Consider the following 20,162-nt stretch of genomic DNA (forward strand, 5'->3'; position numbering starts at 1 on the left):
TGGATCCCCCTTGTCCACATGCTTGTTGACTCCCTCAAAGAATTCTAATAGATCGGTGAGGCATGATTTCCCTTTACAAAAACTATGTTGACTCTTTCCCAACAAATTATGTGCATTACGCGTCTGACAATTTTGTTTTTTTACTGTAGTTTCAACCAGTTTGCCCAGTGCTGAAGTCCGACTTACTGACCTGTAATTGCCAGGATCACTCTGGAGCCCTTTTTAAAAATTGACATCACATTAGCTGTCCTCCAGTCATTTGGTACAGAAGCTGATTTAAATGATAGGTTACAAACTAGTTAGTGGTTCTGCAATTTCACATATGATTTCCTGCAGAACTCTTGGGTGAATAACATCTGGTCCTGGTGATTTATTACTGGTTAGTTTATCAATTTGTTCCAAAACCTCCTCTAATGATACCTTTCTCTGGGACAGTTCCTCAGATTTGTCACCTAAAAAGAATGGGTCAATTTTGGGAATCTCCCTTGAAGACTGATGCAAAGAAGTAATTTAGTTTCTCCGTAATGGCCTTATCGTCCTTGATTGCTTCTTTAGCATCTTGATCATCCAGTGGCCCCACTGGTTGTTTAGTAGGCTTTCTGCTTCTGATGTACTTTTCAAAAGTAATAGCAACAATTTTTTTGTCTTTGGCTAGCTGTTCTTCAAATTCTTTTTTGGCCTTCCTAATTATATTTTTACATTTCATTTGCCAGAGTTTATGCTCCTTTCTATTTTCCTCACTGGGATTTACCTTCCACTTTTTAAAGGTTGAGTGAGTATGCTGATGTTGAGTGAGTAGGTTAGGAAGAAAAGAGTGTAAGGCTTAGTAGGTAAAGCCAAAAGAGAGAGGTCGTCAGAAAACCAACATTGCCTCACCCATGCTGGTGCAATCAGAATGAGTTTGTCGTGATCCAGTTTGAGTTTAAGGCTAACCTCAGGAATCAAAGGGATTGGGGGAAGGTATACGTCCGGTTACCTTCCCAGTTTAGATGGGTGGTGTGGGTAAAAGACTGTAATGGGATGTTCTCCCCATGCTTGCCTTGAAAGTCTTAATGTAGGCCAGATGGGCCAATTAACCTACTAGGCTGCAAGCTGATGGATATTTAGGTGAGAGGAGAGCCCTAATTAAGGAAAGCTCACCTGTGCAGTAACAGGAGGGGCTTCAATAAAACCAGGGGGCTGGTAGCAGAAAGGGGGCTGAGAGGAGGAGGCATACAGTCACTCGTCATGGGACAAGGAAGAGAAAGGGGTTTGGACCCAAGAGGAAGGGTTTGTCTAGCAAAACCGGGAGATAGGGATTTAGCTAGAAGGGTGAATAATGAGAGCGTGGGGTAGGCAAGATAAGAAGTAGTCCAGGGTGTGGCAGGAAAGTTTAAGCTAGTACAGACCTTGGCTGCTGGAGATTGGGCCCCTGGACTGGAACCCAGAGTAGAGCGTGAGCCTGGTTTCCCCTACCAGCCACTGAATGAGTGGCGCTATCTGGGTAGTGAACTTGAAGCCTGTCCGGGTCTATTTGTTGTAGCCACTGAGCTACAGTAGAGTTAAGGACTGCCTGAGACAGCGTGGAAGACTGTGATAGTACCCCGGGAGGGGAGGATTCTTGTGACTTGGCCAGAGGACTAAGGCAAGGCGTGGTAGCTCCTGAGGAGCAAGAGAGGGGCCAAAGAGCGGGACAGACCAAGGAACCGTGAGAAGAGGTTGAAAGACTAATTCCAAGAGTGGCCAGGAGGAGGCGCTTCTTCATGTAGAAGTTCCTTTTACAGAGACCCTGGGCTGAGTCCTGCTTCAGAACAGAACTGATGACATTATCTGTTGTCCTTTGTTGCAAACAAATCTATGGAATGGATGCCCCACTGCCAGAAACTGGACTTCAGCACACCATTCTTTAGGGAGCACTTATGGGGTTAATGTAGTTCAAAAAAGACCTGTAGAAGTGATCAGCTAGGTGTTCTGAGAGCCTGGTAAGTGAGCCACTGTACAATATATTCCTCAACGCAGGGGTGCCAGAACTTTATTGGAACAGCCACTCCCTTGCTGTTTCATACAATATACTGTAGTGGTTTTGTCTTTGAAAATGAGTCATTGTCCCACAGATGTGATCCTGAAAGGCATTGTGTATTGCTCAAAAGTTCCAGCGGGTTGATGTGACAGGAAGCTTCCTCTTCTGACCACAAACCCTGAATTTTTAACATTTCCAGATGTGCTCCCCAATCTATTGTATAGGCATTGGTAACTGCTGTGTTGGTCGGTGAAGGGCGGGCAGAGGGGACACTCTGACACATTGTATTCTATCCACCACTGTAAAGAGTGCAGTGTCTCCAGGGGCACCCAGACAGGAGTGTCCAGCGGCTGGAAAATTGGGTGATAGACTAATTTCAGTCACCACTGAAGGAGGACGCAGGCACAATCTCACACGTTGCACTATATACATGCATGCAGCCAGATGGCCCACTAACTTCAGGCATGCCCGGATCATGGTCGAAGAGTGCAAATGGAGATCCTGACAAAATTGCTGAATTGTCTGGAACTGTGTAGATGGGAGAGAGGCCCGCAAATTCGTAGTCTGTCAGAGTCCCAGTGAACTTGATTTTTTTAGTTTACTTCAAAGTTGATTTGCCCCTTTTTAAGATCAGACCCAGTCCATCAAAAAGGTTTATTGTGAGCCTGAGATGACTGAAAACCTGTTGCCTGGATGAGCCTCTCAGGGTATGTCTCCACTTCAGTAAAACAACCATGGCTGCTCCGTATCATCTGACTTGGGCTTGCGGGGTAGGACTGCGGGGCTATAAAATTGCAGTGTATACATACCCTCAGTAGCCAATCATCCAGGTATAGGAAGATATGAACTACCCTCCTTGTGAGAGAGGCTGCCACCAGTGTTACGCATTTGGTAAAGATGTGTGGAGTTGATGACAGGCTAAAAGGGAAGAACTGTGTACTGTTAGTAATGGCCAGCAACAAGGAATTTTCTGTGGCTTGGGAAGATTGCCACATGAAAATAAGCATCTTAGAGATTGAGAGCAACAAACCAGTCGTGATGCAGAGCGGGAAGTATAGTAGCCAGTGTAACCATGTGGTATCTTATGTACTTGATGTGTTTGTTGAGCACAGAGATCAAGGATAGGTCTCATTCCTCTTGTATTTGTGGATCAGGAAGTACTGGGAGTAAAACTCCTTTCCGCAAAGAAGTGGAGGAACCTCCTCTGTAGCCCCCAGAATACAGAGGGTTTGTGCTTGCTGTAACAGCAGTGGCTCGTGAGAGGGGTCCCTGCAGAGTTCTGGGTTAGCAGGATGTGAGTGGGGAAAGAATAGGAATTTCATGTGTAACTCAGTCCTAAAGTGCTGTCTGTAGTTAGTCTCTCACAAGCACTGTAGAAGAAAGATAGCTCAGCTATTTGGGACAGCTATTAAGGGGGAGGGATAGCTCAGTGGTTTGAGCATTGGCCTGCTAAATCCAGGGTTCTGAGTTCCATCCTTGAGGGGGCCATTTAGGGATCTGGTGAAAAAAATCAGGGATTGGTCCTGCTTTGAGCAGGGGGTTGGACTAGATGACCTCCTGAGGTCCCTTCCAACCCTGATATTCTATGAGCGTGACAATTGAGGTGCTGCTCTTGAAACACCAGTCAAGCAGACTGTCTAGCCAAAGAAGGACGAGGAGAGCCATTTGACTAAAACTAGACCTAAAAGGTTTCTTCCTCTGTGATTCGTTCCTCTTTCTGGGGAAATCTTGTGCCACACAAGGTAGAAAGACTGACAGAATGTCAATGAGAATACTGCTGCTGCTGCTGATTCCCAAAATGGTGTCTCTTTGTGGCCTGGGTCTAAATCCTAAGTGAGTGTAGTGGAGCCCAGGAGTTCTTGAAATAATGTAATGTCTCATCAGTTGTCCATGAGAATAGGAGACGACCATCAAACAGCATGTCCTCTGTGCTTTGTTGGATCTCAGGAGCTATGTATGCATGGTTAGAAAACCATGAGATTCTTCTCATCCTTACAACCGAGCCCATGAGTCTGGACAAAGCATCTGCTATATCCAGGGCTGACTGCAAGGACACTAAACTGCTCTCCATAACAAAGACTTTGAATTCCTCCCCAAAGAATTCTGGTAACTTTTCCACAGATATAAACATAGCGTCCCAGTTTATAAAATCGTATTTCGATTATAGAACTTGCTAGTTTGCAATACATATTGTAAGGAGGAAGTCAAGTAGATCTTTCTCCCCATTAAATCTAGCCTTTTGGACTCTTTCCTTAGGCATAGATTTATATCTTCTCTGTCTCTCTCACTCATTTGCTGCTGTCACAAGGAAATTTGGAGCTAAATAACAGAAAACAGATTTGAAGCCCTTCAGTGGCACATAGTGTCTTTTGTCAGGGCGTTTTACAATGGGTGTTAAAGAAGGTTTATTTCCTAGGGATTTAGATGCTCTAGTATTGCTTCATTTATAGTGAGAGCAACTCTCCCAGGAACAGAATGTTGGAGGATCTCCACCAATTTATGGATGTTTCCTGCACAAACTTGGCCTGAATACTTAAGACTGATGCTATGCATCTGAGCAGCTCCTGATATAATCTGAAATCCTCTGGTACTGGAGATGAGTACTCAAGTACTGCTGTGTCATCCAGTGACGAGAAGGAAGATGCAGTTGGGACAGATGGAATCCCTTGAGGAATGACATCTGACTGCCCTAAAGGTTCAAGCTACTCTAACACAGAGGGAGCCCCCTCTGCTAGTGGCTGCAGGACTGGTGGTTCATGCAGGGAGTCTACTGGAGGTACAGGTGATCTCGTCCTAGAGTGAGCAGAGAACTGGGACTTTGCCAAATGAGGGACTTCCCAGGGATTCCACTGAGTCCATTATGGATAAGGATGAGGAATTGGCAGCCAGTAAGTAGTAGTCCAGGGTCCCTTGTCTCTACTGTTGGAAAGTTACCAATGCCAATACCCACTATGATTCCTGCTCTGTCTCAATAATCTGTGAGATGGGGAAGGGGAGGGAGATGCCTCTGAGCTTGACTGTGAGGATCTCTCCAAATAGCTTAATGGTGGCAGTGGGGCCACTCCTAATGGGGCCATCAAGCATCCAGTGTCATCCATGGCCCAACCCCACGGTGCAGTCAGTAGCTAAGGAACAATCAATGGTTCCTTGAATACTGGTACCAGCCTCAAACTCATACTGGGCCCCAAAAGAAGAGACATCGTTACTAAAAATGAAGGTGCTCATGGGCCAGCAGATACAGACTTTATCATAGTCAGCACCAGTACTTAAGATTCCATCCATGTTGATGCCCTCGATGCTGAGCGATAAGTCTACAACAACCCTTCACGGTAGATAAACTGCAGTGCAGATCATAGTATTGGCAATGACGACAAGTGTGCCACAAGTCTGGAGTTTGCTGAGGATGGTGTCATTGTAGTCAGTTGGTCCAGAATAATCACTGAGTCAGGAACAGGCAGGCATAGCAAATCTGCTGCTTCCTGATATGCAGTCAGAATGGAAACTGATAGTGCCACTGTCAAAGGTACTGGAGTCAATGGTACGGATTCCTCCTGATCCTGCCTCGGTACCAGAGAGCGTGCTGATGGCCCCATTGTGACAGATTTATGTTACCAATCTGCCTGGGGCTTCAAGTGATCAGGCTGAGGCCGCAGGATCTTTAGGGGAGGAGATGAAGGAGAACACTAAGTGACTAAGTTTAAAGCTTTATTAACCAAATAACAGTGGTGAGTGCTCAGCGCGCCCCACGTCACTCAAAGAGAGGAAGAAAGTGTTGTACCCGAGCCCTAACCCACTCTTGTACTTACACACGCACAACCCAAGGCTGACCAAGCCTGGGTGTAATGTAAGAAGAAGAGCGGGGGAAGGGTAGAGGAGAGTTCCGCCTTGTGCACAGGTCGTCTAGGGTCCTCTGTAAATTTCTGACTTGCTTCAGCTCTCGGGAGGGTTTTAAGCCCTGGGTTCTTCTGGGGGCATTTTTGTTCAGGGACCTTTGCCCCCCCATGCTCTCGGTACCAGTCTGAACCGGTCTTCTGTGGCTCCCTTAGTTTCCCCAAAGCACACCGGTTTCAGGGTCGTGAGACTATTGTTTTTCAACTCACTGGCCTTCGCAATCTTACTGGTTTTGCAACCCCTTCAGTTCTGTCTGGCTCAGGTCTCCTTTCTCATGGCTGGCTGGGGTTGAGACACAGGTATCTGGCTGTTTGGCAGCAGAGAACTTGTTTGTGTGCGCTGGCCTTGGGCTGCAGTTTTGTTCCTTATCTTCGGGCCAAGCTGGTCATCGAGTTAACCCGTTCCTTTCCTCCTTCCTCCTCCTTTGGCCTCTCGTAGCCTAGAAAGGAATCTTTTACTCCACACTCACACCATCAGCCCTTCCCAAGATACTTTCCAGTGCATATAAAGGCGTTAGCAATATACAATGCTGATGCTTACCCGGGGACCCCATGGGGGGGGGTCATTTTATTGTGACACCATTCTGTCCCATGTATGAGGAGACTGCTGGTGCTAGTCGGCACGTCTCTTAGAGAAGACGCACCTCTCTGACTTCTGGAATGGCTTCAGTCTGTTTTGTAGGTTCTTTTTCTCAGGGAACCTGATGAGGGGAAGCGGTCTGTCTTCCTTCTGGGCTAGTAATCTGAGCTCATTCAAGAAGTACCTGTCTGTACCGGCTCAGGCACACTTTGAGGGGCCTGACAGTCCACAGCAGTCTGCAGTGCCGAGGCAGGTCTCATTGCCTGCTCGAGAAGGTGCTGCTTTAGTCTTAAGTCTCTAGCCACCTGTGTCCTCTTTGTAAAGGATTTACAACTAGAGCACCTTTTTTATGTACCCTTCCCTGAGACACAGTAAGCATATAGTGTGGGAATCATTATGGGGAAGAGCTGCCCTAGAAGAAGGGCAATGAAACTGATGAGGGCTGTGACGTTGCACTCCATAATGTTTTATGGAAGTATGCTTATGAGTGTGAATATAATGTAACTGGAATATGCTTTATGCAAAAGGTCTCTTGTAAGGTATTACAAAGCTTATAATCTACTGAGTGTGTTCATCCTATTTGTATGAATGTATCATTCTTGTATCTGAAACTAGGTATATGAAGTATTACTCTGAGGTCCTATGTAATTATGCAAAGTGTGGGCCATTAATGGTGGTTTAGAATATTGATGGCTCCCATTGACTAGGACAATTGGTTGTAAATGGCTCTGTTTACTTGTGAGTCAGGCCAGGAAGAATGAAGACTTGGGGTCTCACAGGACATGTAATCATGTGACCTGGTAATGAAATCCCATCTTAAAACTGGTACCTTTCCATTTAGAAGGAGGGGTGGGGACCCAGAGAGACAAAAGATTCCCACTTTGTGCAAAAAGTATGAAAGGGGTTGAACAGAACAAAGGGGACCGCAGTCATGAGAACACCTCTGCTTTCCACCGGAGGACTTGTCTATACCACCCACCGAATCGGTGGGCAGCGATCAATCCAGTGGGGGTTGATTTATCGCGGCTAAATCACGACTGCTGAGTGCGCTCCCATTGACTCCTCTACCAAAACGAGGAGCGCAAGTGGAGTCAACGGGAGAGCGTCAGCAGTGAAGACACCGCGGTAAGTAGATCTAAGTACATCGACTTCAGCTATGCTATTCACGTAGCTGAAGTTGCGTATCTTAGATCGATGCCATGCAGTAGTGTAGACAAGCCCTAAGATGTCTGCTGGCACTAACAAGGATTGTACCAGGGGAAAAGATTGGGCCCAGACTAGGAAGGAGTCTAGTTTGTGAAAGAAGCTTATTGGAACATCTCTGAGGGTGAGATTTACCTGTATTCAGTTTCTTAATGTATTAGGATTAAACTTGCATGTTTTTGCTTTATTTTGCTTGGTAACTTACTTTGTTCTGTCTGTTATTACTTGAAACCACTCAAATCCCACTTTTTATACTTAATAAAATCACTTTTGTTCATTAGTAAACCCAAAGTAAGTGATTAATACCTGGGGGAGCAAACAGCTGTGCATAACTCTCTATCCGTGTTATAGAGGGAAGACAATTTATGAGTTAAATCTGTTTTACTCTGTATAAAGCTTATACAGGGTAATTTAGGGTTTGGAACCCATTGGGAACTGGGTGTCTGGATGCTGGAGATAGGTGACCTGCTGAGCAGTTTTTGGTTAAAGTCTGCAGCTCTGGGGGCGTGGACCAGACCCGGGTCTGTGTTGCAGCAGGCTAGCATGTCTGGATCATCAAGGCAGGGTTCTGGAGTCCCAAGCTGGCAGGGAAAATGGGCTCAGAGGTAATTCCAGCACGTGAGGTGACAGTCCCCAGGGGGTCTCTGTGGCCAAACCTGTCACAAGGGCATACCACTGGAAGAAACTACCTAACTGCTAACTAATGGTACTAACTATAACTATAAAGAAAGAAAATCACAAAGAGCTGTGAAGATAAGTGTGAGGAAAGATCATACTAAGAGCTCCAGCTCTAGCTGCAGGTGGTGAGAAGGAGGTTGGGATGGTGCAGCCCTTATATAGCCATGGGAGGGGCTATGCAGGGAGGGGCATTGAAGTCTGCATGAGGAGGGGGTGCTTTGAGCACAAAGACAGATTCCAGACAGAGCTCAGCATCCACCTAAAAGGACAGATAATATAAAGTGTATGGAAATAAACATCACACTCTGCATGGTGTCATGGACTGGTAAGGATAAGGAGCAGCTTATGAGACAGATACAAACTTCTCCAACACTGACCCCAGCTCAAGTGACACACTCTTGGTTTTGATGTGCCCTGGGATTGTCAGCTGGGTAGTCAAAGCACCTACTTGTACAGATCCCATTACAGAGAACGCAGTATGCAGCTCAGCTTCCCCTAGAGAAGATCTATTCCTCCTCTCTGTCCTTGGAGCATATGTTCTCTCGTTCTTCAGCAGAGAACTCTCTCCTCTGGGTCAGTGATGAACACCACAGAAAGATATAGTGGTTTTCCCTGCAGGGCTCAGACACTGTGAGCTCATCAGGAAAGGCACTGGCCTGGCCAAAAATATACAAGTCAGCCATATTACATTATGGCACCACAGCTCTGTTGGAGATACTGCAGTACACCACACTCAATGAAGAGGTCACTTCCCTCATCAGTGTCCCTGGCCAGTGATGCACCAGAAGATCAAGAAGAAGGGGACAGGAACAATAGCAACCTGCATCACCTCTACATTATCTTCATTGCCTGATGAAGCAGTACTGGTACCAGATGACTTAAAAGCATTCCAGAATATCATTAGGATTGCTGAGTTTGAGTGCTGGCCCCTATGTATATTCCACTGTGGGTACACAAACACTCCATGCACTTGAGAACAGAGAATTCTTGCAAGCACTGTTTGTTAGTCTACACCTGCACCCCTGCTCTCCTCGTGCTCCGCATGGGGAATATAAGGGGAAGGGTGGACTGACTGCCTCTCTAGCTTCTTCTTACAGCTGCATAGCCTGAGTTAGCACCATGCATGGACACCTCCAATGTCCAGAGCTTCTCCTTTCTCTTCAAGCTGAGGCAGTTTTGACTGTCAGACTTGTTGCAGGTAGCCAGATGGCCCCTTGTGCAACTCCCAACCTGCCCTGACATAATATCTCAGAGTAAAGGTCAGATGTTGCACCTGACGCCTTGGATGTTGACTGCTGAGCACTACTGACAGTGTGTTCCCTCAAGACTAACTTCTCAAAATGGAAAAGATATTCTATATGAGCCCCTCAAAATGATACAGACCAAGGGGAGGCCCTGAGACTCAGACTTTAAGGCTGGAAGAGACCATCATGATTAAGGTTTAAGATTTTTTTCACTGTTATTTTTAGTAAAAGGGCAATAAACAAAAATTCATGGAACCCTGTGACATTTTTGTGACTTTTACTAAAAATAAGGACAGGAGGTTTGACGGGGAAAGACTGAAGTCCAAGCAGAGGGAAAAAGAGCCTGAGTCCCGCTACCGGGGAGTGTTGGGAGACTCCGGCTGGGCGGGAGTCCAGCACCCACCACTGTGGTGGGTGACAGCTCTGGGACCCCTCCTGCAGCCCCAGTGACTCAGAGCTCAGGGGTCCCTGCCACCTGTGGCAACTGACAGCTCTGGGGTGTCTCCCTCTCCCCCTCCCCAGCAGCTCACAGCTCCTGGGACCATGCTCTCTTTTATTGTTGTTTGTATCTTTTAGAGATAAGGAATGATAATTGTTATTCTGGGAAAATAGTTTAACATAGATATCTGTTCCCTCAACCACTTTGCTCTCAGAGTTGTGTAATTATTTTGTTTAATTGTTTTTAAGGAATAGAGGCAGGGAAGTTGAGTAACCGAGGCAGATGTACTCCTCTAATGATGAGGCAGTGCAACAGTTAAGACCTTCAAGCTGTGCAAAAATTTGACCCATATTCATAATAGGAATATGATCCACAAGTTGGTGATCTATTATCACTAGGTACCTTTTACAAAAATGCTAACTATGGCAAGTAACTGACTTCCTGTTCTTTTATAGGCATAGGGTTATAAAAGGCCCTTTTAGTAGCATTTACAAGTGTCAAAAGCTTTTTAAAAGTAAAAGTGTCAAAGCTTATCTGACTCATGAAGCAATGTTTTTCTGTTTTGTTTTTGGTATTTTTATTAAACTAGCAAGATGTCCTGTTTTGGTCATTAATAGAAATGATTTTACTACCTGAATTTTTCTATTTATTAGGAGTTAGTTGCAGTTCTTACTGTTTTAGGGTGGTAAGTAGGGCCATATCTATTTTGCTAATTACAGAATTACCTGTCCCAGGGTCCTGCCGTGTGTGCATCTGAAGTTCAAGAGCAAACTCAAAACTGGCTCATTAAAGGAAGTAGGGAGCAATACAGAGAGCATGCTCTTTGTTTTTGTCGTGTTTGTGGCAGGGAGGATTTACAGTGGTAAATGCTTCCAAAGGGTAGAAGTATGTGACTTAGATTGCTTGCTCTGGCTGCATTAAAATGGAAAAGGAGATAGAGCTTTATTCTGTAGATGGAATAAATATGACTAAATCTCTCTGTGTTACAAAACCAATTCTAAGGTGAAAGAAGAGACTTTGGTTTGAATACATAAATCCAAATTCCGCCCTCGGTTAAAAGCCACTGAAGTCAGTGAGATGATTTGGACATAACTGAGAGCGTAATTTAGTATTTAAAATGTGGCGGTACAGCTTGCCTATACTTATTAAGTAGAGAAGTTTCTTTTACATTTCCAATGTTGTAATTTTCTTTCAGTGGGAGGACAGAGGTCCAGTCTGTGCAGTATGGTAAAGAAAAAGCAAACAAAGACAGGGTATTTGCCAGGTAAGCCATTTACATTTGTTTGTGTGGAATTTAATTATATGGTAATTAATACTACTTTGGACTTAGACTCTTCAGTAGGTTACTTTGTGCACTTCAATAAGCTTCCTCCCAATACCAGTATATTTGGATGGAGATGTTATGATAAACTACTTTTCTCCGTTTTTTAAAAAAAAATAATAGATATGCAAGCTTTATCTCTTGTGAGCTGCTCTTTTGGTGGAGTTGAACCCATACCAAGGAGTTATAATTTGAATACTGGAACATATCTTTTTATCTGAGGTGGGCAGAAGTGGTAAGGAAACACATAACAGAAAAAAGGATACTCCGGTGTCTTCCTTTTTATGTGTTTGCAAAGAAAAGATTGCAAACTATTCAGGGTGGGGACGGTCTTCCAGTCCGTACAGTACGTAGCATAGTGGGGGCCCTCAGTACAACTAATAATAAAATTTACTACAAGAAGAATTTTCTTATCTTCATTCTGTTGAGCACGTGTGAGTTTATGGGTATGTTCATTCAGTGATAATATTCTAAAATTGTAATTCCCTTTAAAATATTTGCCCTAACTGCCCAGATCTTCATAAATGTGTACTTCACTGTAACCTCTATTACCGTAATTTTGCTAAGAATTCTCTTGAGAATGCCTTCAGAAGTGATTAATTATATCATAATTGGCTGACTGTAGAAACTGTTCTGCAGCATTGTAATTCTAATTATTATTTTTCTGCTGGATTCCATAGTGTCCACAATATGCTAGGCACTTTACAAACAAAAGGAAGCATTACTCTTGCCCTGAAGAGTTTATGATCTGAGACAAAGGGTAGGGAAATGGAAAACAATGTATGTGTTAAGTGGCTAAACTGGTGATTGTCCATGTCTTGGAAATAAAATGTTTTAATGGAACAATACGAAGATTGTGGTGTGTGTGTTTGTGTGTGAAACAGACTGTTCTCAAGTACCTACAACTTTGCCATAAACTGGTAGGTGTTTAACAAGTGTAGGCCTGTGGCTGCGCATTGTATAGTATTATTACACTAAAAAAACTACATTAAAAGAATGTTTATGTTGACTGCTTGACTCTGAAAAAGTTAGAAACCTAAATTCAGTCCCCTTGCATATGTGAATTTTGGTAATCCTGTTTATGTCACACAGAAAATCTGTGATAAAACAAGAATAGAATCTAGCTCTCCTGAGTCCCAGTCCAGTGCCCTATTCACAAGAAACAATGCTATCTCTTCTTGTAGTATGCTGCCTGATTCACTGTCTGTCTTGTACATCAGGTAAAATGGGTTCTGTAGAATAAGTAATACGAGATTATGTAGTCAGACTATCATAATGTATATACATTAGGGGGTTTCTCAGGCAACCTTCGTTCTGACACTGTTTACATTTTAAGTGCTTGAATTTGCATCTAGTGAGTCATAGCGAGCTTGGAACCCAGAGCCTTTAGATCCAAAGCACAGACCTCTACCTCTTGTGCCCAAAGAATAAGATGATAGTGAAAATAGGCTGTTATCCTCTGTGTACTCAAGCCCCTAGAAGGGGAGGATGGCACACTTCGCTTGAATTTTACGGTAACTGTTCGCAAGACAGCAGAGTAATGTTGTGAATCAAGAATCCTGGATTCTACTCCTGGATGGGTGGGGGGATTGTGGTTTTAGTGGTTAGAGAGTACAGTCAAGGGCAGAAATTTGGCATTTTCATTCTGAATGCACAGCACAGTATAACTTAAGTTAGACCAAAGAGATGGCTACTGCTGCTGCATCCTTCTGCCAGGACCTCTAGATCTATGCCTAGAACATAAGGGGATCATTGTGAGTTACGAGCATCCAGTGCAGTTGGCATGTACGGAATTTTATTGGGCTGGGAGTTTCCTCAGTACATAGGTAGCTCCATGAGATTCAGAGCAGTTACTGCTCAAAGATTTTAGCAGCCAGCCACTGATAAGCTCTACTGATTATGTGCAGACTACAATTTTCAGAAACCAATAACTCTGCCAAATCTGATTGGATTTTCGCAGGTCAGTCATTCTAATAATATTTAGATCTTTAGATTAGTCTGCTTAATTTGTTTTATAAAAGTACTTAGATATGTTAGTTTAGTAATGAGGCTAATAAATTTGTCCAAAAAAGAAATTGTTTTGTATTAACTTCACTGCTGTAAGTTTTGATTGACTAAGTGAATAATTTGATTTCTCACTCATTTTATTATAATCTTCATTGTATACACCATTGTATCATGCTGATATTTCCCCCCGGCTACGTTCTTTCCCTGTTTTTTTAAAAAGTGGTGTGGCTTAAATATATTTTTCTTTAGTTTTTTCCATTTCTCTTCGTGTGTTGCTTTTGTTGTGCTTCTTGCTGGGCTCCTTATAAATGCACATCTCTATCGTGGGTGGTTTTTTGGGGCGTAAACTAGTACTGCAGTCTGTGTGCTCAACTGCTTAACTTTATAGGGGTGATTTGCCTTGTGTTTTAGAGGCTTTTTAATTGGTCTATTAACTCGGGCTGTTGATTAATCGCAGTTAACTCGCGTGATTAACTCAAATTAACTACGATTAAAAAACATTAATTGTGATGAATTGCACTGTTAAACAATAGAATACCAATTGAAATTTATTAAATATTTTTGGATATTTTTCTACTTTTTCAAATATATTAATTTCTATTACAACACAGAATACAAAGTCTACAGTGCTTACTTTATATTATTATTTTTATTACAAATATTTGCACTTTAAAATTATAAACAAAAGATACTATTTTTCAATTCACCTCATACAAGTACTGTAGTGCAATCTCTTTGTTGTGAAAGTGCAACTTACAAATGTAGATTTTTTTTGTTACATAACTGCACTCAAAAACAAAACAATGTAAAACTTTAGAGCCTAGAAGTCCACTTAGTCCTACTTCTTGTTCAGTCAATTGCAAAGAGAAACAAGTTTGTTTACATTTATGGGCGATACTGCTGACTGCTTCTTATTTACAATGATACCCGAAGGTGAGAACAGGCATTCACATGCCACTTTTGTAGCCGGAGTTGCAAGATATTTATGTGCCAGATATGCTAAACATATCTCCCTTCATACTTCGGCCACCATTCCAGGGGACATGCTTCCATGCTGATGATGCTCGTTAAAAAAAAAAAAAAAGTGTTAATTAAATTTGTGACTGAACTGCTTGGGGGAGATTTGTATGTCTCTTTTCTGTTTTACCCACATTCTGCCATGTATTTCATGTCATAGCAGTCTCGGTCTGCATGCATCAGTCTGCATAGCATATTTCATGTCATAGCAGTCTCGGTCTGCATGCATCTAACATGCATTGGTCTGCTCTGCTTTGGATCATTATCGAGCAGAACCTGTCATCAGCATGGACATGTCTTCTGGAATGGTGGCTGAAGCATGAAGGGACATATGCATCTTTAGCACATCTGGAACGTAAATATCTTGCGATGCCGGCTACAACAGTGCAATGCGGAAGCCTGTTCTCACTTTCAGGTGACGTAAACAAGATGTGGGCAGCATTATCTCATGCAAATTGTAACCAGACTTGTTTGGCTGAAGTAGGACTGAGTGGACTTGTAGGTTCGAAAGTTTTACATTGTTTTGTTTTTGAATGCAGTTATATTTTGTAGATAATTCTACATTTGTAAGTTTAACTTTCATTATAAAGAGATTGCACTACAGTACTTGCATTAGGTTGTAATCAAAAATAAATATAAAATGAGCACTGTACACTTTGTATTCTGTTTTGTAATTGAAATCAATGTATTTGAAAATGTAGAAAACATCCAAAAATATTTAAATATTATGCTATTAGTGTTAAGAGTGCGATTAATCATGCAATTAATTTTAATTGCTCAATTTTTTTTAATCGCTTGACAGCCCTACTATTAACATTTTGTTTTTATTTTGAAAAATACTATAGTAGTGATTGGGCAAAGCTGTGAATAAGAGCTTGTCTGCAGTTATTGCTTTTCAGAAAGTTCTGACTTAATTAAAAGCTACACACCATTCATGTTTTGCTGTCATCTTGTCAGATCTCAGAAGCTAAGCATGGTTGGGTAGAGCCAGTACTTTGCTCCAGGAATACATAGATGTGTCAGGAAATTGTTAGTTATTCAGTCGGTGGCACTCTTCTCTTTGTCAGTGCCGAACTAATGCCTCATGGCGCAGTGGGCACTGCGGCTTGGGAACCTATCTTCTTGATGAGATGTAAAGCCAATATTATGATTACTCCAACATTCTACTTAGGATCTATTCATAAGAGTAGTTGTGTTTATTTCAGGTGTCCTGGCCAAATTGCAACTTAAGGCGTTGTTTGGTGAACCTAAAATTCCTCCTGCAGTTTCAGTTCAATGCAGCATTCTTCTTCACATCTATTCTAAGCTGTTCCATAGTGTTGCTCTTAACTGATAAACATCTGGTGCCTGATCCCAGAGTTGACTGATTTTTTATGGTGAATGAAGCATTCTGTGCATTGTTTGCATATTAATTTGTAAGGTGCATTGGGATTCCTCAGAATGAAAAGCAATATGAAATATAAGATGTTTATAAAATATACTACATATGTACAAGGGACTGAAGTACAATTCCTCTTATCTATTGTGCATTTAAATTCCAAACCATAATACTGAGTTCACATTAGTCCCTTCACATTAATATAGAGGCTAATTCTTGCTCTCTGATTTCCCCTGGTATTATGCAAATTTTGTTCCTGGAACCTGCCTTTCTGAATTTTTTTTCACTAGATGTAGTTATTATTTTCTTTTGTATAGATCTGTTTTTTAAAATGGTGGCATTTAGCATTTCTGTAGATATTACAGTTGGTTCTCGTTAAGCAGGTTTGTGTTGTAGATATTCATGTTGCTGTGTGTTATGAAACCAAGAACATTGGGAAGGATTGCTATAGGATGATGTAATAGTCTATTTGCAATGGAAGATGTAATATTTAATATCTAAAGTATTAATTTATAAGCACATAGAGGATAAGGGTAATAAGTTATAGCAAACATGGATTTATCAAGAACAAATCATGCCAAGCAACCCAATTTCCTTATTTAACAGGATTGTTGGTCTAGTGGATGGGGGGAAGCAGTAAACGTGATGTATCTTGATTTTAGTAAGGCTTTTGACACAGTACCGTATGACATTCTCATAAGCAAACCAGGGAAATATGGTTTTGATGAAATTACTATAAGGTGAGTGCATAACTGGTTGAAAAACTGTACTCAGAGTAGCTATCAATAGATTGCTGTCAAACTGTGAGGATGTGTCTAGTGTAGTCCCATAGGGGTCAGTCCTGGGTCTAGTACTATTCAGTATTTTCACTAATGACTTGGGTAATGGAGTGTAGAATCAACTTATAAAATTGCAGATGACACCATGCTGGAGGAGTGGTTACTGTCACCTCAAAGAACAGGATTAGAATTCAAAAAGATTCTCAAATCAGAGAATTGGTCTGAAATCAACAAAATGAAATTCAGTAATGAAAAGTGCAAAGTACTACACTTAGGAAGGAACAATCAAATGCACAGCTACAAAATGGGGAATAACTGCCGAGATGTCAGTACTGCAGAAAAGGATCTCAGGGTTATAGTGGATCAAATATTGAAGATGAGTGAACACTGTGATACAGTTGTGAAAAAGGATAGTATTCTGTGGTGAATTACAGGAGTGTCATATGTAAAACTTGAGAGGTAGTTGTCCTGCTGTACTCAGCACTGGTGAGCCTCAGCTGGAGTACTGTGCCCAGTTCAGGGTGCCACACTTTAAGAAAGATATGGACACAGAGGAGAGCAACAATGATAAAAGGTTGGGAAAATCTGAGCTATGAGGAAAGGTTGAAAAAACTGGGTGTAAAGTATTGCAAAAAAAAAAAAAAGACTGAAGGTACACCTAATAATGAATATGTTAAGGGCTGTTATAAAAAGGATGGTGTGGTGATCATTCTCCATGTCCACTTAAGTTAGGACAAGAAGTAAGGGGCTTAATCTGCAGGAAAGGAGGTTTGGGTTAGATATTAGGAAAAACTTTCTAACTATAGGGTTAATTAAACACTGGAATAGGCGTCCAAGGGTGAAATCCCCCATAAGTGGAGGTTTTAAAGAACAGGTTAGACAAATACCTGCCTGTAGATGGTCCTGCCTCAGTGCAAGGGGCTGGACTCGGTAATTAACGTTCAGGTACAGAATACCAAACTTAGTATAAGGAGGATAGTTCTATTATCTTTGTGAGCAACTGTCCTGAGAAATAACAGTTGGAACATACATAAATAAATAAAATAATAACCAAGTACAAAAGCCTATAGTAATTGCAGTTCTTTCTATACTTTCTTATACTTCAAGATTATGCTTCTTGATCCAAGATCCATTAAGGTCCATGGGAAGACTCTCATTGTCTTCACTGGGCTTAGGATCAGGCCTCAGATTTGTAACCGCAATACTAGTGCATATCTTTCTTACCCTTGTTGAACAAACTGAAAAATACTGTATAGCATCCTAAATTTTAGCAGTTTTGAAATACAGCTTTTAAATAGTTGAAGATGTCAAGAGGCACTTATCTGCATATTTAGCTAGCTTGATAAGAGAAGGAAACATTTTATTAGATTGTAATTTATTATTTTTATTTTTTGCTTATGGCTAATGATGCCCAAATTCACTCACTCATCTCTTCTCCTACCCACCTAACTAGAAATTTTTTGTCCTGTGCTTCATAGTAAGGAGTGTTGTTTCACTTGTAAAAGGAAAACTTGCCGCAAGTAAGGAATTGGCCAGATTGTCTGTGTTGAGATGTTCCTTAAGCAGAACCAATACTATCCAGCAAACCTCTGCTCCTCCTTAAATGAGGAATTGATAATCAGGAATGGACTTTCCCACGGTCCTTCACCTGCCAAGCAGAACATGGGTCCAAAATACAGATTATGGAATGAAGCTTTCCCAATACCTCTAGTACTAAGATTGGAGATGTAGCCATTTGTTCCTAGGATATACTTTTTTCCTCATGGATGACTCTATCTGAGTCAGAAACCAAAAAAAAATTATTGGTAAAATCTTGAGAAATTTCCTTTAAACAGCAACTTGATTAAGCTACCAAGAGGCAACAACTGAATTAACGAGGCCATCTGCCACCTGTAACAGATATGTTGTGGATATTGTTTCTTTACCTTCACGCAGGTATGGCATAACTATTCAGAACATCTTTGATGAAGTTGTTCAGCTTTGGTATAAGATTCCTTCCACCAACATTAGAACCATCTTTCCCCTCAAATACATCTGTCACTGGACATCCAAAAACTAGAGTGACCTGTGAGAACGAAGCTGGGGAATAGGGTTCCTAGGAGTCACAGTATCAGTAGATGAGAACAAAATTATTTGGAAAGTTCTCCCAAACTGAATAGAGTGATCTGTTGGTGTAACATTGTTCTTCTGCACAGCCCTTGGGGAAATATTCAGATTCATTAATCTTTGATGGTGGACCATCAAAACAGGTTGCTTGCCCCAAAAGGAAAGGTAATATTTGTATTGTGGGCAGCATTTAGGAGCCCCACACACAGACATATTCCCTGGCATCAGTCTGTAGGGGTACCTTCTCCATAAATCCAATTCAAGCACCTCATCCATCCATCTAATTGAGATTTATGATTAAATCATCTGTCTAGGATTTTACACTGTGCCTATCACTGTGGTGTCTGAGCACACCGTTGTATAATTTGTGTATCTGGGAAAGTATCTCCAATTCTGCTGACATATATAGGTTCCCTTATACTAATGATTGTTGTTCTTTGCATGCTGGTCCCTATGTGGAGTCCAAACATCGGTGCGCCAGGAGCTGGAACCGTTCATAATAGTGTGTGTTGACCTGCACATGCGTCGTGCATCAGCCACGTGGCGTTTCCATGACTTCAGCTCTAGTTCCCTCTTACCATTGCATAGCCAGAGTAGAAACCCCTGTTCCTCGTGCTCCTAGCCTGCTTAGTAGTACTGCGTTTTCCCTCTTTTTGCCTTGTATATAGTTAGTTTATTTTATAGTCGTAGTTAGTTGTCCATTTTAGATGGTTAAGTGTTCCTTGTTGGAATTCTCTCCTTTGTGGTACCCTGTAGCGGGGTGGTTACCTGCTCCTGCCCTCTAGGGCTTAAAAGTCAGCCCTGGACTAGGCTGATTGGGGGAATGGCTGCAGCTGGGCCATGCCCCAGTCAGGCTGCAGCTGGGCCATGCCCCAGTCAGGCTGCAGCTGGGCCATGCCCCAGTCAGGCTGCAGCTGGGCCATGCCCCAGTCAGGCTGCAGCTGGGCCATGCCCCAGTCAGGCCGCAGCTGGGCCTGTAAAGGGGCTGCTTGGCTGAAGCTTAGCCAGAGTGTGTCTCTGTGTTCAGAGAGGGAAGGGCCTGGCTGCAGGGACCTGAGGGAATACCTAGATTGGGGCAGGGCTGAGGGGAAAAGGCCTTCGGAGCAGGGGCTCTCCGGCCTGGAAACCTCCAGGCTGTGAAGCCTAGGTTAGGGCCTATTAGATACGAAGATTGCCAGGGGGCAGCCCATGGGTAGACAGAGGCAGCAGGTCCGAACCCCCTCACCTGTGATGAGTGGCTGATACACTGCAGTCTGCCCCGAGGAGCAGGGCTAAGCGATGACTGGCAGTAACCAAGACTGAGGCGAGGTGGGGATAGTGGGTGGGGGTTCCCCGGGGAGGGGAGACCCTCAGGGATTGTTGGGGTTTACTGCCAGGGGGCAGCACCCCAGTGGGAGGAGGCACCGGGTCCTGGGAGGGACTGGGGCTGGCGGTAAGGTGGATCACCAGACAGCAGAGGGCGCTCCAGAGGCTGATGACCTAATTCCCAAGGACAACCAGCAGGAGGCGCCGCCGGGTGAG

General features: G+C 42.8%; 1 protein-coding gene across 7 annotated transcripts in view; it reads left to right on the forward strand.

The window, feature by feature from the left end:
* PTPN4 (protein tyrosine phosphatase non-receptor type 4) overlaps nucleotides 1–20,162 on the forward strand; it is a 236,115-nt gene that overhangs the window by 143,530 nt on the left and 72,423 nt on the right. For all 7 annotated transcript variants that reach the window (XM_073305038.1, XM_073305037.1, XM_073305040.1 and 4 more), the window contains one exon: nucleotides 11,229–11,297. In XM_073305038.1, the coding sequence (XP_073161139.1) occupies nucleotides 11,229–11,297 (69 nt within the window). The remainder of the gene's footprint in view (nucleotides 1–11,228; nucleotides 11,298–20,162) is intronic.

The sequence above is a fragment of the Lepidochelys kempii genome, chromosome 11, assembly GCF_965140265.1.
Source record: "Lepidochelys kempii isolate rLepKem1 chromosome 11, rLepKem1.hap2, whole genome shotgun sequence".
NCBI classification, from domain to species: Eukaryota; Metazoa; Chordata; order Testudines; family Cheloniidae; genus Lepidochelys; species Lepidochelys kempii.